The sequence below is a fragment of the Exophiala aquamarina genome (assembly GCF_000709125.1).
Source record: "Exophiala aquamarina CBS 119918 chromosome Unknown aczIA-supercont1.5, whole genome shotgun sequence".
Lineage (NCBI taxonomy): Eukaryota > Fungi > Ascomycota > Eurotiomycetes > Chaetothyriales > Herpotrichiellaceae > Exophiala > Exophiala aquamarina.
In genome coordinates this window covers 1,054,191-1,075,609 of record NW_013550583.1, presented here as the reverse complement: position 1 = coordinate 1,075,609, position 21,419 = coordinate 1,054,191, and the positions used below count along the sequence as shown (strand labels likewise).

At 49.7% G+C, this 21,419-nt stretch overlaps 7 protein-coding genes across 7 annotated transcripts; 3 read left to right on the top strand and 4 right to left on the bottom strand.

Moving 5' to 3' along the window:
* Positions 1 to 42: 42 nt before the first annotated feature.
* On the bottom strand, positions 43 to 3,648 carry A1O9_07050 (Cu2+-exporting ATPase; the record flags this gene model as incomplete). Its single annotated transcript, XM_013403996.1, has 1 exon — positions 43 to 3,648. The coding sequence occupies one exon, from the start codon at positions 3,646 to 3,648 to the stop codon at positions 43 to 45; it is 3,606 nt and encodes a 1,201-aa protein (XP_013259450.1).
* A 1,780-nt stretch (positions 3,649 to 5,428) lies between these two features.
* On the top strand, positions 5,429 to 6,472 carry A1O9_07049 (uncharacterized protein; the record flags this gene model as incomplete). Its single annotated transcript, XM_013403995.1, has 2 exons — positions 5,429 to 5,675; positions 5,742 to 6,472. 2 exons carry the CDS (start codon positions 5,429 to 5,431, stop codon positions 6,470 to 6,472), a joined length of 978 nt encoding a protein of 325 aa, XP_013259449.1.
* A 954-nt stretch (positions 6,473 to 7,426) lies between these two features.
* Positions 7,427 to 8,689, bottom strand: A1O9_07048 (uncharacterized protein; the record flags this gene model as incomplete). Its single annotated transcript, XM_013403994.1, has 3 exons — positions 7,427 to 7,663; positions 7,722 to 8,469; positions 8,526 to 8,689. 3 exons carry the CDS (start codon positions 8,687 to 8,689, stop codon positions 7,427 to 7,429), a joined length of 1,149 nt encoding a protein of 382 aa, XP_013259448.1.
* Positions 8,690 to 9,673: 984 nt separating this feature from the next.
* Positions 9,674 to 11,022, bottom strand: A1O9_07047 (histone acetyltransferase; the record flags this gene model as incomplete). Its single annotated transcript, XM_013403993.1, has 3 exons — positions 9,674 to 9,697; positions 9,763 to 10,943; positions 11,004 to 11,022. 3 exons carry the CDS (start codon positions 11,020 to 11,022, stop codon positions 9,674 to 9,676), a joined length of 1,224 nt encoding a protein of 407 aa, XP_013259447.1.
* Positions 11,023 to 11,703: 681 nt separating this feature from the next.
* A1O9_07046 (phenol 2-monooxygenase) lies at positions 11,704 to 13,981 on the bottom strand (the record flags this gene model as incomplete). Its single annotated transcript, XM_013403992.1, has 5 exons — positions 11,704 to 12,401; positions 12,455 to 12,691; positions 12,743 to 12,783; positions 12,839 to 13,794; positions 13,850 to 13,981. 5 exons carry the CDS (start codon positions 13,979 to 13,981, stop codon positions 11,704 to 11,706), a joined length of 2,064 nt encoding a protein of 687 aa, XP_013259446.1.
* Positions 13,982 to 15,531: 1,550 nt separating this feature from the next.
* Positions 15,532 to 16,464, top strand: A1O9_07045 (signal recognition particle subunit SRP19; the record flags this gene model as incomplete). Its single annotated transcript, XM_013403991.1, has 1 exon — positions 15,532 to 16,464. The coding sequence occupies one exon, from the start codon at positions 15,532 to 15,534 to the stop codon at positions 16,462 to 16,464; it is 933 nt and encodes a 310-aa protein (XP_013259445.1).
* A 2,531-nt stretch (positions 16,465 to 18,995) lies between these two features.
* A1O9_07044 (uncharacterized protein) lies at positions 18,996 to 21,243 on the top strand (the record flags this gene model as incomplete). The annotated part of the gene is made up of 3 exons (XM_013403990.1): positions 18,996 to 19,948; positions 20,016 to 20,302; positions 20,393 to 21,243. 3 exons carry the CDS (start codon positions 18,996 to 18,998, stop codon positions 21,241 to 21,243), a joined length of 2,091 nt encoding a protein of 696 aa, XP_013259444.1.
* Positions 21,244 to 21,419: the final 176 nt, after the last annotated feature.

Here is a 21,419-nt window from a genome sequence, read left to right as displayed (position 1 = left end):
CCAAACTAATAGACAAACAAAGTGAAGATGTAACCGCCCTGTCTATACAGCTTCGTCGACGTTGTGTAGCGGGACATAGCTGCCTCTATTAGCTTCCTGGCCCTTTCGACTGCGCCAGCCTTTTCCATCCCTGAGCGTAGCTGTAGTGTCCCACAACCCTAGGATCGTTGCTCTAGTTTTAGCAATAACGCCAAGTCTCCTTCTGTTTCCGCGAACGGGTACGGCGATGTCACTGCTCTCCATTTCCATTGCCTCCACCGTTAACCACTTAGGTCTTCCGGCCCACTTCAGTGCAAGGCTTGACAAGGTTACGGAAATACTGCTGAACATCATTGCTGTTGCACTCATCAACGGAGGCATGTGATAGCCGAGAGGGAGGAAGATGCCCATTGCGAATGGTAGTCCGATGACATTGTAGGCGCAAGCCCAGATAAGATTCATTTTGATGCGACGGAAGAAGACGCGGCAGAGGTGAAGAGCGGTGGGTATGTTGAGAAGATCGTCAGACCGCATAATGACAATATCGGCCGCCTCAACCGCAATGTCTGAGCCAGACACCAGACCCATACCGATGTCAGCAGTAGCAAGGGCGGGCGAGTCATTGATACCATCACCGACCATGGCAACAACCTCGCCTTGAGCCTGTAGCTCGGCCACAATATTCTGTTTGTCACCTGGTGAGACTGCGGCGTGGATGGAATCTTTCGGTATTCCAACGAGTGTGCCGATGCTTAAAGCAGTGTTGTACGTGTCACCAGTAATGAGAGAGGTACTGATTCCCATCCTATGCAGTGCTGTAATCGCTGCAGGGGCAGTAGGTTTTAAGGTGTCGGAGAGGTCGAGTATACCAGCATATTCGTTGTTGATCGCGGTGTAGATAGTCGTTATACCAGTTTTCGACTTCATCCTAGTGATCGGAGATAAGGCAGAGTTGACTGCCTGCTCGACATCCGATGGTATTTCAATATGCTTGGCATGGAGGAATGCTGCATTTCCGACGTGGACCTTGTATCGAGTACTTTTAGTGCCCGATGCTTCCAACTCGACAACAGCAGAAATACCCTGGCCAACGCTCACTCCGAAAGTCCCAACATGACCAGGAAGTGCTGCATCATCATCAAGCTTCAAGTATGATTTTGCCGCAACAAGAATGGATCTGGCAATTGGATGCTCGGAACCTGCTTCGGCAAGTCCAACTAGTGTCCACCAGAGACTCCTTTGCTCCTCGTTTGAATTCCACTTGGATTCTAATCTTGTGTCGGCAACTTTGAGTTTGCCAAAAGTCAGAGTGCCCGTCTTGTCAAAAACAATATGAGTGATTCGAGTAGCGATTTCAAGGGCAGCACCACCTTTTACCAAAATGCCGTGTTGAGATGCTACGCCTGTTCCTACCATTACGGCAGTGGGTGTGGCAAGGCCCAGCGCACAAGGGCAAGCGAAGACGATGACGGAGATGCACAGCTTCAGACAAACCATAAATTTCCCACCACTCTGGGCCTTGAGGAAAATCTCGGGTGGGTGGGACAAGGTATGACTTAGAATAAACCAGCCGACGAAGGTGAGCAACCCCAGAACGATAATCACAGGGACAAAGTAGCCCGCTACAAGATCCGCCATGCGCTGGATAGGTGCCCGACTTGTTTGTGCTTCTTGTACAAGATTCACAATCTGACTCAACTGAGTATCCTTACCAGCACGGGTCACCTTGAAGTCAATTTTGCCGGCTCCGTTGACAGTTCCTGCGATAAGCAGACTATCTTTCCTTTTTAGAATCGGGATGGCTTCGCCTGTGACCATACTCTCGTCGACGAAACTCTCGCCACGAGTGACCGTCCCATCGGCTGGGATTTTGTCACCGGGTCGAAGGATAACAATGTCACCTACTTCGAGGAGTTCTGTGGGAATGACTTTTTCCACTGCTGAAGGTCCCGACGTGCCAGAGGGCGCGGGGGGGTGATCCTGGAACGAGTTCTTTGTCGGTGTTTTCTCCAAAATCGGGGATGTGGGAGTGACCCAGTTGTCAGCCAGCTTTTCTGCATATAAAGGGTCATCATATATGGTTGCCATGCTTGGTGCGAGAGACATTAAGGCCGATAGAGCCTTCGATGTTTGTCCTTTGGCTCGATTCTCAAGCCATCTACCCAATGTGATGAATGTGATCAGCATTGTGCTTGTGTCAAATATGGTCCCTGGTTTGTTGTGAGGAGGGATCAGGACAGCGACGATCATCGCGAAACAGCTGAAAACAAAGGCCGTCGAAGTACCCAACACCACTAAAACATCCATAGTGGGAGATTTATGCTTCAAGCTCTTGAAGGCCGAGTGGTAAAATCGTTTTCCAATGCCAAATTGGACAGGGACGGTTAAAGCACAGCAGATAATATCGCCTAGGAACAGACCTGGTATGATTTTGAAGGACGTAAAATCCATAAATGACAGAAACATTGGTATGATCATGCTGATCAGGAGAACCGGGATGGCAAAAGCCAAGGAGGTTATGAAAGCTCGCTTCCACTCCTGGATCTCTTTAGTCTTGGCCAATGATTCAATTTGCGCGTTGTTGTCCTCGGAGTCTGCAACCAGAGCGTTATAGCCTGCTGCCTCGATGGTTCCCACTATAACGCGGAGACCAATTACAGTGGAATCATAGGAGATAGTTGCTCGAGAAGTAGATAAGCTGATGACGGCATTCTTGACGCCGAGCTTAGACCTCAATGCTGTCTCCAGCTCAGTCGCAGCGTTTCCATCAGCAAGGCCATAAATCTTCAGCTGAGTAGAGGCGTGGGTGGAACCATGGAGGGCGGTTTCAGGGTTGGACGAAATGACTGTTGCGTCAAACCCGGAATCTTCAATAATTTCAACGATCTTTGCGGCAGGGAGGATTGCAGGAGAGTGTGAAATGACAGCGCGTTCGGCAAGAAGACTTATGTTGAATTTAACAAGGCCTTCCACGTCTTTAAAGCCTCTTTCTACCGAAGAGGTGCAAGCACCGCAGGTCATGCCTTCAATGGCAACCGTCGTTGTCCATGTTCCCGAGGTCGGTTCGTTGTCGGTTCCAATCGTCAAATTCGGCTTGACAGAGTGTTGTATTTTCGATTCCAGCACAGTTGCGTCAAAGCCTCGATCTTCAATTATCTCAGCCAGTGCATCGGCGTCAATTATATTTGCATCATGCTGGACGACAGCGCGGCCGGCTAGCAGTGATATGCTGAAGTTCTTAACACCGGCAACGTCCTTAAATCCAGCCTCGATCGCGGAAGTACATGCACCGCATGTCATGCCTTCAACTTTAATTGTAGTCGATGTAACTTTGGCCCCTGCTTCTTCTGGAATTAGGCTTGGTTGATGTCGGGGGCTCGTTGGTTGCGGCATGTCTGTCGTGAGAACTTCGGCGTCAAATCCGCGGTCTTCAATCAATTCAGCAACCTTATCAGCTGGCAGTTTTGTGGGATCGTGATGGACCACTGCTCTTCCCATCATGAGGCTAACTGAGATTGCGCCAGCACCCTCAACACCTTTGAACGCCGACTCGACGGCAGAGGTGCAGGCACCGCAGGTCATACCGTCTACCTTCAATGTTGTCGTCGCCATATGTGGGGAATGGGGTTTTTCGGGGGACACGAGGTCCGTGTCGTCGAGTAAGGACATGGTTTAAACTTATACTGTTTCTCGGCTCAAAAGGCGCGTCGATGGTTCTGGGAATATTACAGGCTCATAAAGGAGAGGTGCGGATAGGAGGACGGTCTTAAAAAGCCAGAGAAGTCAATGAGTGCAGATACAGAGGCGAAAGGCGCACAAAATATGAAAAGAGTGTGCATATGAATGGAAGGGACGCGGGCTGAAACAAAGAGGGAAAAGAGTTGTGTTGCAAGCGAGAGGTGAGACGCCGACGGAGAAGGGTGCGTTCTGAGGTTTTGCTTAGATATCCCAAACTGGAGTGGAGTGGAAACTCAGAATTGGTAATTCAAAGCCACAGCCCCTGTGGTGTTGGTGGGTAGTGCTTCGTATGAGCACCCGTCGTGCCTGGAAGTTTGAAGACTAGGGGCAAGGGAAAAGGAGTTGGCCTTGTCCGCTCCCTAAAGCGCCGACAGGCCTAATAAAAAGTCGCCGGGCGTTGATGGGTCCGCGCCGATAAGTAATCGGTAATCGGGTCGCTCTTGCCAAAAATACACCTGACGCCACCTGCCTTCTTACAGTCTGGAAACGCCAATGTCACGCTTCCCCGGATTGGTGGAGCGCTCTTGCCAAGGCCAGGATTGCATCATTCACTGACATGATTCACCGCAGTCGATGAGCTCGAGGCTTATTCAGTCAGACCACTCTGTAAAAGCAGCGGGTGTGCTGGTATTGAAATAAAATTGCACCATGGATCCCTCTCCATCTCCTTTACCACAATTGGATTATGCTAATTTCTACATCGATCTATTTATGCTCCATATTGCCAGCTGGGCTCTGGATCATATGGCGAGATGGTGAATGTGAACGTGACGAGTGCCAATGGGCCACTGCCGATGTTGGATTTCGGTTTGTTGTGGAACAGTGTCCCGACTATGATCCATTCGTTGCAACCTCGCTCGTCGTACAAGCACCTACTTGAGATGCTCTCGCATCCACAAGACGATTCTGAGCAGAGTCGCTCTTCGCTAGAAGATGGAAGGGCATCAGCTCCGGGGCGGCCATGGACTTGGACGGCCTTAAGTCGCATTGGCTTAAACCCTTGTTTGGTCCACCGATCCCTCCCGGGACCAAACTGGGTTCTTCTTGTGTAAATAGAGATTCTTATGAGATAGTATTTTCTGAAGATCACTGAGCCTCTCAGTGAGTATCTGATTGATTCTGTAACCCATCCTCGCCATTTCTGCTCAAGCCATCCGTCGTTGTGGCCGCGTGTAGCCTAGATGTCACACTTGAGGCCGTTGGGTTCTGACTTGACTATGAAGGAGGAATGTGTCCAGCACAAGACTGTCACGATCCTCAAACTGTGACTGCGTTCAAGTTTTGCCTCTGATGATTCTGGTGCTGAGACTGCCTGAAGATCATTTCTTAATCCGCCACCTGCTAGTTGAAGATACAATTGGTAGTAGATCAATGGGTGCGGTGAAATGAACGTTCCAGCATTCTCTCGCAACTACATACTAAACAAGCAACGTTCCATTCCAACGCTCCAGCACGAGACTCATCGGCTCTTCACTTTTGCATCCGGAACACCTCGCAACGTGAAAATGCGAATTGACCACGAAGATGCGTTCCGCGTGTCGAGCCGAAACGCGGGGCAAATCTAGACAAGGCTCTGCCAAGGCTGCGCTTCCAGGCTCGGTGATCCACAGTTTCTATCAACTCCGTAGGCAGGCTCGCTTCATATCTATGTGTTAAGTAATTGACAATGCCACAACAACCTCGATTTACGCCCTGAATTGACTGTGTAGCTATGGATCAAGCACAGACTAGAGCCCTGGCTGCGATTCAACCGTTTGTTCATCTTGCAACAACTCAAAAGAACCCTACACAACGCTTTGTCTGTGACCTCATCAACCGCGCCATCTCCGCCCCGGGAACATATCTTTTCACCGAATTGCTTCAGACACCCGCTGTTCAAAATCTACGTGGTTCAGACTCGCAGTCATGGCTGACCGTACTGGAGATCTTTAGCTGGGGAACTCTCGAGGAATATCATGGTATGAACCGAGTGAATGATTCGGTCCACCTCAGATCGAGATGCTAACTTCCACCGTCAAACACAGCGACACCTGGCTTGCCTAAGCTTGATGACAATCAAACCCTCAAACTTCGCCAACTCTCTCTCCTGACACTTTCGTCACCTTTCGCACCCAGCTCTGGAGACGGCACCACCAATAACCTCACCTACACCTCCCTCCTCACCTCTCTCACGCTCCCCAACGCTGCCAGCCTCGAATCGTTAGTTGCGCAGTCCATCTATTCCGGCCTGCTGGTTGCCCGGCTCTCACCCACCTCCAATCCTCCAGTCGTACACGTCACATCTGTTGCACCGCTCCGCGATCTCCGGCCGCAGTCCCTCCCCGCTCTACTTCAGATCCTACAGACCTGGGAGTCACGCTGTACGTCTATAGTCACCGACCTCGAAGCACAGATAACCGCTATCCGCACCACCGCCACTGATCGCAACACAAAGGCCCGCCGCAGACAGGATACTGTGGACGTGGCAGTGTTGAGTGAGAAGCCATTGAATGAGACCGCAGACGCTGCAAAGGCGGCTGCTTCACAACGTGCTTTGAGAAGCGGAGCGAGCAAATTGCCTAGTAAGCGGAATCTCGACCCGGACGCTGAAGGTGAGGAGGATGAGCTGAGCGACGACGACGGTCGAATGGATCTAGACGAGGGTATTGATGTCGGCGTAGCTGGGGCCGTAGGCGGCGGTAGCGGATCAGCGTCGAGAGGTGGTGTCGGCGGTAGCTCAAGAGGCGCAAAGAGGAACAGAGGCCGAGGAAAGTGAAAACCCGTTCTGAATTGTCGTTTCATACGAACAACACGACCTCAAGTCTCATGAGTATCGTGGGATACAGGGGCGGGGTTTGAAGGGTGCGTCGCAGGGCGAGCATAGCATAGCGAAAGGCGTTATCACTACGCTACTACGGAAGCGTGGACGAACCCTGGAGCGATAAAGAAGTAGACTTGATACAGCAGTGGCCAGCCGCTTGGTGAATCCTCCATAGCACTACAGCTATCCCAGACACACGATGGATGATAAGAGGCCAACCCTGAAACGAGAAGCAAGATTCTTCAGCCGTTTCCATAGATTGCATGGAGGTTACGGTCAACTAGAACCCGAGTTATCTCGAGATCAGCGAGGATAGAGGGGTCAGTCATGGAATAGGAGAAAGGAGACGAAGCAGCATAGCATCATAGGTACACCTAAGCAGGGAGTTTCTTGTCAGATGAAGATGTTTTCTTCGTCATTTGTATCATTACGCACACTGCGACTGCGACTGCATCGATCAAACACGTTTGGCTTGCTGGTAAAGAAAAGTCCATCCGCCCCACGTATGGTGTTATTACCCGAGTCTCCCAGTGGGCGGCAGAATGTAAGAAAGGTGATGTTCTGTCTCCGTCCCTCCTTCCTTCGCGGTGGGCCTCTAGGATGTCCCGTGGGCAATCGAGAAGTGAAGGACGCTATAAAAGCTAGAGGATAATGCTTGCTGAACACAACCAAAGCAGACCAAAAGGTATTCCTCCTGCACTCGCTGGATGCAGAAAAGACAAGAGATTCCTGTAGTGTCGGCGCATTCGAATGAGTCAATGCTGAACTCATCACCCACCAAATTCTGCCTAGTTATTCATGATGGGAAGGGAACTGCAAAGTTCAACATCTTGTTTCAGTGACGCCACCGCCGCCCGCCTGTGAAACGGAATGCATGCAGAGCACGCAAGAGAAGAAAGTTTGCATCGATTAAAACCTCGTCCCCGGCACGAAGATAAAGAGTATACTCAATGCGACTGCAACGGCGGCGAACATGAGCAATGCCATGGTCGCCCTTGTTAGGAGCAGTCTCCGAACGAAAGGCTCTCGCACTCGTGACCAGTTCATCCACGTGTATTCACTAAATCCGAGGTATGCGGCTAGGATGTCGAGTTTGTATTGGTAAGAAATGAGGAAATAGGCTCCGATGGTGAAGGGGAGTATTAGCTATTTCGAACGGTCAGTTCTGAGAGGTTGTGCAAACAATGGGGCGGGGCACACTCACAATACACCTCGTCCGTCTTGATTCATCACTCAAGATCATGTAAAAACCACCCCAGAAACCAGCCATCAAACTGGCTAAACCTATGATGAGTCTTATCAGAACGCTAAGTGGGACCAGATTGCCCAATGCTTTGGCTTGGAGAAAGCCAGGGAATGCGTCCCTTTCCATTGCCTGGAAAACGTAGTCTTTGGCGTCGTCGAAGACTTCTGGGTCATCTCGACCTTCCTCTTCAATAGCTCGAATGATTCTGTTCAGCATAGAGTCTGGGAGAACAATCTCACGTTCTGACCCGGGTAAGACGAAGGTGTACAGGATCTTCTCCGCACTAGCCTTGATATCCGCTCGAGCAACACTATGCCCAGGGGAGTTTGAATCAGTTCGCACCTCAGGTGTAGAGAAGTTAGGCTGCGGTAGTTGTTCAGAGGGCGAGGGACGATCTCCTGATGGACGACTGAAGTTTCTTGAATGCCCAGATGTCATGCTATGAGACGGAGAATGATCGGTGTGGCCTTCTCTGCTGGTAGATTTCCGCGCATTGGAATTCTCCGACCTCAGGAAGGCTGAGACTCTTGATTCATGTCCGCTTTTCCTGTGATCTGAGACGGCCTCGCCGATGTCGAAGGTCTCAAGTAATTGTGAGGACCTTTTACTGGTGGCCTTTTCCATCTCCGGCGTGTCAACCAACATTGATCGTCGTAGTTCTCGGACGTAGTGTCGACATAGAGACATGTGTTGGGACACATCGAGCCTAGTTGAAACAGTTAGGTTCTATGGTATTCTCATTCGCACCAGTAGAAGGCGTACCAAAAATCCAGGTAATCGACTGAACGCTGTTGATCTCGCATGTAAATGTAAAATGAAAACAAATCGACAGGTGCTAATGTCCTTCTGCCCAGCACTTCCATCAGGGTTGGCAGTCTATTCCGCTGCTCGAGCTCTTGCTCGGGGCTTCCATGTGCGTGCGCCATTGTATGTTGAGCTTGATGTCAAAGTCCAGTTGGATTCAAGGTGCGCAGGCGGATTAGGCCTCTGTAGGCCGCCTAACGGCCAGCAGTTCGATTCCAGTAGGCAGGGAATGAGATTGAGGTGTGCAGTACGATCAACTGTTCGTCGGGCAAGTCGCCAGTCTGAGGGCTTGCTTTCGATGGTGTCAATCAGACGGCCGTGAAGGGGAGGGGAGGCCAAGTACAGCTTGGAAGACGCGATCGAGCGACGGAATTCAAACTTCGGTGTTGACAGAGTCTCGAGATAATAAAGAGGTAGCGAGTGTTATGCAACAAGGTGCGTTGAGGTGAACGAACCAAGAGCGCCTGGTCGATGAAGGGTGCTGAGAGTTGTCGTTGGAAAGGGTGTGTTATTACAAAGTGTGACAATGGGGGTGCACTGGCAAGTAGAGTGGCAGCGAGGATTGGAAAGGAGCCGGAGTGGCAGGATTGCTTGGCTGGGCTTTGAGGAGAATCGGGGCGTCGGACTCAGGAACGGAATTCACCAGAGTTGGAGCCATAGGACGACCTTAGGGGGATCCTCCGCCTGGACTTTCACTGGCTATAAGCCTATCCTGGCGTTTATCGGCACTACCACGTCACCTACACGGCCCACCCAACGGATAACTATAGCAACACTCAAACCAGAGGTGACGCCGCTGAGTGGTTCTTCTCTTTCTCCGCCCAATCTGCAAGAATCCGATTGCCGAAGCCAAACCAATTTAAACTTCCGCCACCAACAATCTGATACACGGGCATGTACAGGTACTGGTTCATGTGTGACAATTTCATATCTTCGTCACTATTTAATATGTCTTGGTCTCATACAAGTTGGGTATCATATGTAGAAATGCTCCGCCGTCTATTCCCCTGTTCTTGATCTACGGGAAGGTCGCGATACACGAGTTGATGCACGAGTCGATATACGAGTCGCGCCGGAACCATGTGCTGCCCCTGCGACTTGTGTATTTACTGATCCAGCAGAATCCTAATCTGCCAGGTGCTGGAAACGGTCAGTAAGTGTGAACGGAACACAACTAAAATGGACTGCTACTTACCGACCACTCCGGGATGTTCTTGATTTGCTGCCACATGAACTTCTCCAGCTTGTTCGCACTCTTCGCATATGGTGTCGTCTCGTTGTTGTACCGACGGCAATTATCGAATATCAGCTTCGCATCCTTGACAAAGTCCTCTGGTCGAGGATAAAGATCATTTTGCAGTCGCTCCTCCATTGTCGACAGGTCCATGGGCTCTTTGATTACCTCATAGTAATCTGGCACCTCATCCTTATTGACTGGTTGGGCAAACGGCCAGGCTGCCGTGTGATTTTGCATATCGTTCAAAAGGTGAAGAAGCTGATTGTAATTCGGTCCATGGCGAGGCTGTCGTGACAGCTCGTCCATCGATGGTGACCATCCAGACTCTTTGATCGCCGGGATCAACATGGGATCAATTTCGACAATTCCGTTTTTCCATTGCGCAGGCGGAGCGTGGACGATATGTGACTTGCTGACTGCTCGAATTTTGGCCATCACGGCCTCTTTCTGTTTCTGCAACATCCTCGGGGCCTCTAGATATCGGATCTTCGGCAGCATGCTGCACTGCATGATCGTTCCACCTTCGTAGTCTTTGATGTAACCCATCCAGATCGACTTCTCCAACGTGATCTCTTTCGTAAAGCCTTGCTTCTTAAAGTAGCCAATAGCATAATTGTCGGCGTACGTCAAGAAATACATGATGGGCGAAGTGGCTTTGACATAGTCCTTTAGGTGTGACATAATGTGGGCTCCATAACCCTTGACCTGCTGGTCCGAGGAAACTGCGCAGAAGACAATCTCTGCGAATTTGCGAGAGTTGAAAGGTCTGTATGTGATCCCCCCCACGACTTCAAGCGGATGTTTCATGATCGCAATGGAAAGATGGGTTTTGTCATAGACCAGTCGTGCAATGTAATCTTTTGGCATCTTAGGAAGTTGTTTCTGAAAGATACATTTCAGTCCAGTTAATATAATATTGTGCTCTCGCGAGTTGTCATTGTTAACCACTCGGAACTCAACGATACCCGCCTTCTCTTCCGCAACGGCTGGTTTGTCAGGAAAGGTCACTGGCGTCGGGGTTATAGGAGGGTCGGAATCGGAGTCTTCATGTTTCGTGACATCGTCTAAGGCTGGCGACTCAGTGCGTGCCTTCTTCGATCGAGATGAGGAATCATCTTCAGAAGCCTTTCTTTTACCATCTAGTTCCTCGTCAGCTCAAGTTTTCGATGGTAGGTCTTCTGGTATTTGTCAGGACTCACTTTCAACTAGGGGTGCCATAATGTGGCTGGAAAGAACGTCGGAAATGTTGGGCACTTTGCATATACCTATCGCCCGCGTTAGACCAGTTTGCTGATGAAGATGCAGACAAAGTAATAGGTAATCGCGGTTCATCACTCTAGTTGGTGGAATTTGCGGAGAATCAGCGCTGCTTTTAGAGTGGGTGTTACCTGTTTTAAAGTGGCGACAAATATTTTATGTTTGGGGTGACGCTAGTACTTTGCTAGCGTGGTGCTAGCGCGCTTTGTTCTTCGCGACTGCACTTGTGAATACATAATTACTGTAGGAAGGCCCGGGAAGTTGACAAGCTACAGTCAGGGGATGCACCATTCTCTATTGAAGGCAGCTCGGAACTTCATGACAGCCCTTTTCCTTCACATTGATGGAAGTTGGTGAATTAAACGTGCAGAGAACATTTGAGGATGATACTCCTGCCAGCTACCCTCTGCTTCACCGCCAAAGTCATCATTGTTGCAAGCATGGTGAATGTCATCTCGCCTAACTATGGTCTCCTAGCCTTCGCAAATCGACTGCCCACATGCCATTTTTGAATGGTGGTGGAGTTGCCTTGACTCGTGAACAAGGACTGTTGCCCTGCTACAGCCGCGTGCTTGTGTCGACTTGGAAGTGACTGCATCTCACTCCATCAGAGGTTTGCTGCTTGGTTTGTGGGCCGAGATTCTATTGGGACATTTCAGCTTTTGACTTCTCTGTAGCCTCCACAGAATTTTGTGAGATCATGAATCCAGAGAAAAACTTGTCGAGTGTGTCATAATCATCTACTGGGCCAATATACGAAATATATTGATCCGGGCGAAGAATGACAGCGCAACCTTGTTCAGGATCAATTCCATAATTGTCGTAAATATGGCCATGTCCTTCATGGTATGACTGATCATCGACCAGAATCTTGGAATAGTCCCATCCATCTCGCTCATCAAAATTTCTGAAGACTTCCGGGAAATCAAAAATTGTGGTATGCTGACGTCTGCCAGAGTGGACTGCCAGAATCTCGAACACAGAGTCGGCCTTGCTGGTCTTTGGGGTAAATCGCCGCACAAATGAATCAGAAGCCCCAAGTGCTTTACCGATGGTAGCAAGCTTCTCTGTTTGTTGTGGGGATCCAAGATTTCCTGCGAAGACAATAACTCTCCAAGTCCCATTGCTCTTCAATAATTCTTGGAAGTGCCATGGTCTCGCGTCCGCCTGACTGAGAACTTTGAAGCTCGGTATCCGCATTCCAATGTCGAGCTTACTAGCGAGTGCCTGGTTACTGGAGATTTGCAAGGACTTGTCCTTTGTCGCAACATCAGATCCATCTCCCTGCTCGGCTGCATCTCCCTCCTTTACCACGATGAGACTCTTACCATAATCCACAGCTGGCTCATGGTTAGCATTTCCAATCGAACCTGTGCTGTAAAATGGTACTCACCAGTTCCGCTGGCGAACAGATTGCCTTTCTCAAAGGCCAGTTTGAACTCAGCCATACTAATGCCTTCCTCGTCCATGACATCTTTGGCAGGTCGGCCAGAGAATAGCCTGGAGAATTTGTGGTCAAATGCAATTAAGTCTTGTGCCACTCTGCGTCGTTCAGATTGGTATGTCTTGAGAATTGAACGATCTGAGTGACCTTTGACTACACTTGCAACTTTCCAACCCAGATTATATGCTTTTAGGGTCAGCTGCAAAACCACACTCACATCGGTCAGGATAGGCTCACCATCTTGCATACTAACATTCATGCCCTGGCCGGCTTTTGGGCTAAGTTGAAGAATATTAGTCGATAAAAGTTACACACTCCAATATTGGCACTAACCTGTGTGTATGCACTGCATCCCCGGCCAGGAAAATTCGCTCTTGGGCGCTGAAATTGGTACCGACCCTCTGACCAATCTGATATGCCGTCCACCAATCACAATAGCGATACGTGATCTTGTACGGTGCCATGATCTTCTGAGCCGATGCCAGGATAAATTCGGGAGTAATCTTTGATCTGTCGAATTTCTGACCGCCTTCTGCATTGGTTGTGGTCAGCTGAATGTAAAGGCGGACCAACTTATTCTCGCGAGGGATGACCATCACACTTCCAGAGCTAGCGGAATGAATTGCACATCTCATGCGAATATCTGGGAAGTCGGTGATTGGGATGATGTCTAAGACACCCCAGATATAGTCGGTGGATTCTCCCTCGAGTTTGAAACCCAACTGATTTCTAACCCAGGAATGGGCACCGTCTGCGCCTAGGACATATTTCGCTTTAACGACCTCGACAGTATTGGCCTTGTTGTTGAGTTCAGCCTTTCGGATCATGTCTTCGGTGTCGTCAGCTGCCATGTTACTGCGAAAGAGGCCGTCTTCAATGGCAGCGCCATTCGCAGAAGTGGCAGATTGTTTCGGCGTTGCCTCTTCTTCGCTCAGATGGCGAAGTGTGATGGTGATAGGGTAGGCGTCTGGGTCTTCAGCTAGGGACTCATCCAATTCTAGCTTTGTTGGCATGACACCCCTTTCGACGGAAATTCCGGTTTTGCTCATCGCGTCTAAAAAGTACCGCTCAATTCGACCCTGATGAAGCACACACTGCTGAAAACGACTGATCCCAGGAATTGTATCAGCTATGCGATCACTACGTTGGATCACACCCTCCGAATTGGGATTCCACAAGCATATTTCAAGCATATGATTGGAGTCGCGCCATGCTCGATGGCCAAAGTCGAATGAATCGAATATCTCCAGCGTTCGACACTGGAGACCGTCTGCCTGACCGTTGAAAATCTAAAGGTGTGTCAAGACTTAAAGTAGCCTTAGCGAACTTAGCCTCGCAGCTTACCTTTGTGCCTCTCTTGTCCACAATCCTGGTATTTATTCCGCAAGCATTCATCCAGGTCGCCATCATCAACCCCGCTGGCCCGGCCCCAACGATGAGGACATCGACCTGGCCGGTCGTATTCTTGGTAATCATGATGACTTTCTTGGAAACGCAAAGGTGTTCAACTTTTAGAATTGAACTGGTGGGTACGGGGCAGATGGAGATATGTATATTCTCACATTGCGCGGATCGACGCCCGCGAGGCCGAGGCCAAGATATCGGCAGGCGAAGCGAACGACTATCTCGCGTGAGGGGCCCTTTATCCCGAATCTTTCAAACCTGTGCAATTCCGACCCATCGGATCAGACACATTCAAAGCCTTATTGGTTGATTAAGAATAATATTCACCATAACCTACGTTGATGGCCTACTCGTGCAATTCTAGAGAGCTGAGCAGATGATGCTGAATGCCACTTCGGAAACTACATCTGGAAGCCCTCCGATTCGCGCCCGGAGTTATCTTAAGCAGCTTCTCCACAAAGAACACGATGAAGGTAATGGTGCACTCCCTAGGCACGATTAGTGAGAGATTCAAAGAAGTCTAGTCCGGTCCACAAGCGAGAGGCGCCTATCTTTCTCAAGGTGTTGCTCCCAAAGCCTAGCTTTTACCGTCGTCACCTCTTGTTCCCGGTCTGATCAAGAACTTGACGGCCTTTGAGCCACTGCGGTCATTTCATCCCGCAATTTGAACAATGCGGGGGGTGATTTTCCCGCAAGCATTTCTTAACTCAACCGAACATCAAACGAACCATAAGTACACGGCATTACCCCGCCAAAGTGGCTCTTCTTGCTAGAATCGGGCTGGTGCTCATACCCGAGACGTACGTAATTCCCATCGTCCCGAACGGCCCCTTGCGTCATTGGAAAGTACAATACCAATTGCCAACATCATCTCAGATCGCTTGTGATGCGGAAATCCCAGATAGTCCCCGAGATCAATTCCCCGACATGTGGTATTGAATTGATCGGAAGATGGCAGGATCGGATGGTCCTTATAGCACGTACTTGTAGATACACAATTGCTCAAGCTCAGAACTGGCGATCGATTCCCACAAAAGTGATTGGAAAATTGGATGCTCCGCATGGTGTAGCATCATGCAAACGCCATCACCTGATATTGCCAGGTTCTGACTCACGCTATACTGTCGTCAGCGAACCAGATCAAGGTAATTTCGAAGATGCATCGGATAGAGAATCTTAGTCAAAGATGAATCTTTAAGGGTTGCTGGGGGTTATCCGAAGGCTTCCGATCATCAGCCATGTGATTGGCATGACTTTTCTTAGTCACAAGCAAGTTCTCTTTTTCCAAAATGTGCCTAAAACGGACGTGCAGTGACTCTTGGGCATAAGCAATGCGATTGATCCGGCTGCCGTAGTCAAGTGCATTGCAATATTCCTAGTACTACGGGATGCTTTGGTTGGTCGTGTTTTACACTCGCGTCTGCGTAAGGTGACAAGGCTGCGCAAGGCTGTGCCAAGCACTATGAATGAGTTTCGCAGCATGTTCTCCACACATCCCACTACAACCTGAAGACGAACTGAGACTCACTCACTCACTGCATTTCCGTTTACGACATTAGGAGAGCGGCACTATTGCAGATACTTCCTCCTCTTCATAACTCTCATCTGGCCTTCCCTCAAAAATGTCGCATCCACGAGTGGAGGAAGTCGAAGACTCTGACCCCGAGATTGACGACCCCACTGAATTTCTTCCAGATTCCGACACTCACATCATACGTCCTGCAGCCCAACCTTCACAAGCGGCTTCTTCGAAACCCGCCCCCCAGAAACCCTCCGGAGGACCTAACCGTACATTATTTCGCCCACCTCCGCCAGGACAGCCCATATCACAACAAAAGGCCCGCGAAAATGTCAAGACCTATCAGACCATTTACCCCATCTACTTTGACAGTTCACGCACCCGAGCCCAAGGCCGGCGCGTGAGTTCGAAACTAGCTAGTCCTAACCCCCTAGCATACAATCTCCTTGCGGCTGCTCAGGATGCCTTTGGAGATTCCAACCTGCCGATGGCGTTTGAGCCAGACAAGACACACCCGAAGGATTGGGCGAACCCGGGCAGAGTGAGAATACAGCTCTACGACAAAGAGACGCGGGAACCACTGCATTCACATATTAAGAACAAGGCACATCTGTATATTCGTATGGCAAAGTGGTTGAAAGAAAACCCCACCGAGCCAGATGACCCTCTACAGTTAAAGATCCAAGGGCTACCAGTGCCGGAAAACTTCACAAAGACAGAAGTTCCAAAGCCGAGAGGCTGGAAGATAGGATCGATATTACCTGTGCATTCTGCAGCTGTCAGTGGTGGTGGTGTCAAAGATGATTTCTTCAAGGAGGCGATGGAAGAGCTCCGCCAGGCGCAGAGCTCGGGCCAACTACCAGCTGGTATGCCTGGGGGTGGGGGAGGAATGCCTGACATGAATGCACTTCAGAGTATGATGGGTGGCATGGGAGGCATGGGAGGCATGGGAGGCATGGGTGGAATAGGAGGAGCTGGTGGTGATTCTGGGACTGGTGGAGCAGCAAAGAAGAAAAAGGACAAGAAGAAGGGTTAAGAGGAGATAGACCATTGGTTTCTGCTCCAATATGATTTGATGAAAAGCTGCCACTTTACTGCAAGGCTGCCACGAGATACGGAAGACGGCATTGTCGACGTCTTCAGCAGAGAATAAACCCGATAGTTGAGCAACCGACTGTGCCGGCATTTCCCCTCCGATTGTCTCTTCAAAGGTCATCTTCCCCTTGCACCATGTCATTTCGAGGAATATTATTTTCCGGCAAGGAGTCGCCGCAGATCATCCATTTCATTGTTTGTCATTGTCTGTGGGTTTGCGAGAATGGTCGACTCATTTGGCCCTGTGACAATTTTCTTTCTCATTGAACCCGGGCAAAGTTGACGATGCTGATAGACGCAAATTGAGACCTCATTACACCTACCTAGAAACAAATACCATTGATGGCATGCACGACGACATGAAGATGTGCCCCTAGGCTTAACAGCTTGAGATATCCATTCTCGGATTTTCCGAGCTGATAATGGCTTGGGTGAGTACATTCTTTGACATTGTTCAATTGGTAGAGGCAAATAAATCAGTTATCATGGATCCAGAAACGTCCAGTATTCCCAGAAGCAGGTGTCGACCATTTTTGGGAACGACTGTCAATAGCTCGTCTCATTCACCAGTTTGGTCCCCAGGGAATCTGTGGACCAGCAAACAATGACTCCTCTGCAGCACGAGTGGTTTGATAAAGTTCGCCATACCTGTCACTTTCCCTAGCTGACAAGCTGCTAGGGTCGAGGTAGTCGTTGCATTTCTCCTTCTCCTCATTCTCCTCTTTAGTATGGTGGTCATGATATCTGTGGTAACCCAAGTCATCAGGACTCGACTGGATGCGAAGAAAATTTATCAGCCATATTTTATGCAACAGCTTCTGAACAGCCTTCGGATGCGAGTCAGAGAGTTCTTCCCAGTCCTCTCCCATAGCTTCCATCCATTGCGGGAAATCTTCAGACTTGAATATTTCATAGGCCACCATGTCAAACCGATACTCAGAAGGTGGAGTGCGCAGGGAATCAGTCTGGTCGAAAGTGATGAGGCATTGAGGGATTTCTGAGCGGTTGATGTACTAAGTCTGTAGTTGTCATGTACGGCAGAGATGACGAAGTTTTGAATCGCCGCGACTCGAGTTCGACGCCAAGGTCCCAAAGATCTATGGCTCTGTCTCTTGTGTGGAATTCCTCCAGCACGAAGTCATGTATCATTTGAGATTGAGGATTGTCATCGTCTAGTTCGTGGGTCAACAGCCAAACGATGAAGAGTTGAAACACTCCGCAAAAGGCGTCTAGATAAAATGGCTCGCCTGCGCGATGCGCCGTCTCATCCTCAAGTTGTCTCTGGAAGAAGATCGACTCCTTGCACAGCAGTTCTCGTGCCACGCGGAACGTAGTTGACGGCCCATACTTGCCACTATCATCGAGGGTGCAGTTTGCGACGACGACGATAACCTTGTCTGGATGACAAGGGTTGTATTGGTCAGACTGATGAGCCACGCGTCAGAATGGACAAAGAGAGGCCTACCGTGGAGTGCGCATACCCATCAAGATCGCGTCGAGGTCGCTTCGATCGGGACCATAGCAATCAATGTCGATCTCATCGACCTGGTCAAGTTCCATCTTTGAACCACTCAGATTAGAGGGGGGGGGAGATGAGGGCAGTCGATCTGCGCGAAACATAACAGGAACTAACAGGAACTAACAGGAACTAACAGGAACAGAGAACGCGACGACTTTAGGGTCACAAGCGAGTAAGCTGCGGTCGCGATTCACGCACGCAAAGTCTTACCTACATACAAATTCACACAGGAACATGGCTCTCCCTGATGCCAAGAGCTGATGGCTAAAGGGTCAATGGTTTCTGATACTGGGGAACCTTTGTCCACGAATGGTCAGCCTCGCTCGGCTGTCCATGCCTGCTGCCACCTCGGAAACAGAGACACCTTTTTGAGACATTGGCTTAATATCGAGCCCATCACGCCTACCGATCAAGTGGCCGCAGAGGGTCTCGCGACTCTGGAGTTCGTTGCTCCTCGAAACGCTCAGAATGCTTGATGAAACTTTCAAGTGTGGGCAGACTCCTGATATATGAGCTAACGCGAGAAAACACCAAAGCCGTTTAGTTGCTATTGATACTCCGTATTGTAGCTATAGAATTCAGAGGGGTGGTGGTGTTAGACGGGGCCATTTCCAAGGGGGTGGCTGAGAAAGCACCTGGGTACCTAAATTATGTACGAGTAAGTGATCGCAGCTGCTGCCCCCCGGCTACCCCAGCCACCCACAGCTGCCAGCTTGCCACCCGCTGCCAACAGATGGATTAAGTCAGCATCCTGGTTCGCCAATCACCGGATAGTTGACTGTTCGGCCATTGGATTTGTAAGTCATACCAGGCCACCCATTGCGCATCTCCAGTTTCAGTAGCAACATCCTCAACAAGTCAATAATAATGACACTAGGAAAATCTTCAGGCTCGAAAGGGATCTAGTTTGTGGTGCTTCAACGATATCTGAGAATCGCGAGCAGGCAGTCGTTATGCCGGATCCGCTAGCCATCGACCATGTCGAGGGTCAATTTGGAGACGAACTGTCGTCAGCGCAGAATTCCAAACGGCGGCATAAGTTGAATAGAGCATGTGTAGCATGTCGCAACACGAAGACAAAGTGCCTACCATCCAAAATAGCCGATACTTGTGAAGCATGTCTCAAGAAATCTCGACCATGTGTTCCCTGTGGGCCAGTAAAACCACGCATGAAGTCTTCAGAAAAGTTCTCCGAACTTGAGAAAAAGATTGAGAGCCTGACAAAGGCCTTAAGTGCAAGGGACCACCAGGATCAGCCGCAAACCCCACCGGAGTCTGGTCGGTCGATTATATCCTCTGAGGATCTGATTCAAGACAAAACAATCAATGCCGGCGGCCGATTCCTTACCCAGTTACCGGAGCGTCTATCAAATTCTATCTCTCCCGCTCTCTCAAGTCATGTGATCGATGCTAATCGGAGCTATGTTGACGTGATCGACCAGGGGTTTATTGATTGCCCCACGGCTGAAGTGCTGTTTAACCATTATTGCATCAGCATGCATCCGATTCTACCTATACTGGATCTGTCGGGGGAGACTAATCTGGAACGCGTTCGGGCTACGAAACCGGTGTCGCTGATGGCTATCCTTGCGATCTCAAGCGCTTCTATCCTTCCCTCTTTTGAACCTCGTCTGCTAATGGAACTCAATGAGCAACTTGCCCGACATGTTTTCATATTGGGGACACAATCACTTGACCTTGTTCAAGCATTGCTGATTTATTCTCAATACTACATTCGCCCGTCAAGCGCTAGGAGCTTCACTCAGACACACTTTGTTTCGTCTGCAGTCACGATGTCGTATGATCTAATGCTCAATAACACCAGAAGGGATGCTTCCAGGCGAAGCAGTCGAGCAGAGAAAGAACGGTCTCGTACATGGCTGGCCTGCTGGTTTGCTGCATCGATGTGAGGAGGCCACGATTACTACTCTTTGAAACCTTTAATGACAAATGGCGCTAACATCGTGTTTCAGTAATTCCATGGTGCTCCATCAACCATGCATTGTGTCTACATCAAACGAAATCGAGAACAGTTTGCTCAATGCTCTGCATGATTCGCCCGAATCAAGCCACAGCGACCAATGGCTCTTTACACTTTTTCGCATGCAGCGACTAGTCGAAGAAGCCGCAACAATTTATGGGCCTATGACTTCGAAGCCTCTCGGAGAGTTGGAGGAGAATAGCATCGCCTTAAAGTTAAAGATGTGCCAACAGCGTTTGGAGAAGTGGAAGGCGGCCGGTACGCCAGCAATGGATCCACGTAAGCTCTATGCCAGACTCTTGAGTATTGTTGGCGCAGAATGTTGACGAACAAGCACAGGTTTGAATGACTGTGCAACACATTTCGCAGAACTTGTCATTCATCATGTTGCGATGCGGAATATTGTGAAAAAGGCTTACGCTTTCTACAATGCGAATCGGTTTCGTGCAGATGCAAGTGCGCACAACCCTGCTCTCCCGCCATGGCAAGTTGAAGCCATCTTTCGTTGTCTGGTCTCAAGCCAGGCTCTTCTCGACATATACTGCGGCTTGGAGGATTCATTGGCGCGCTCCCTGCCCAACATGTTCCTTGTCTGGACCATTTTCGCGGGTTTCAGCTTGGTTAAACTGAGCTATCTGGCAGAAGTCGTCTCGTCAGCCGACTCTACCATAATGACAGACGTGTTGAGCCAAAAGACCACGCCGGATTTCCTTGATGCTATGGTGAGCAAAATTGAGGCAATCTCCCGCAACGGATACCTGCCCCAGGCTAAAGGATTTGGCCTTGGCTTCAAGAAACTGAGATTATACTATGTGCAAAAGCAACATATGTGCTTGCATCCTGGCGGGGACTGTGAAGCAAGCATTGATGGTGAAGGTGCGCAGATTATCAGCCCCATGGGAGACAGCTCAAGACAGAACAAGGCAAATCCATCGATTGGGGCGGAAGTTGGATCGGACTGGCCAAGTATCAGGTTTGGTCAGATTTCAGATGATCAACCAAGTTCGCATCAAGCGTTGCCGGACTGCTCTACACAAGCAACTGCAGAGAGTTTTCAGGACTTTTCCAACGCTGCAGAATTTCCGATCCCCGCTGTATACGACCCTTCGACATATGATAACATGAATTGGGACAACTTCATGCTCGATGATGTGGCCATGAAGGAAATGGACGATTTCATAATGCAAGATGACTCGGGATGGATGAGGACGTTTTTCTGAGTGCCACTGTCGTTAGTGCTCTCTGATCTCGGAGATGCTGTATGACGCAATGGCTGAGTTAGTGGGTTCGGGGTCCTGGAGCGCCGAAATGACTAAGCGCCGACCTTTCGGCCTCTTGGTCCTCCGAAGGGTGAGAGGAAACATGGGATCGCAGAACACCAGTATGATTGTCGCGA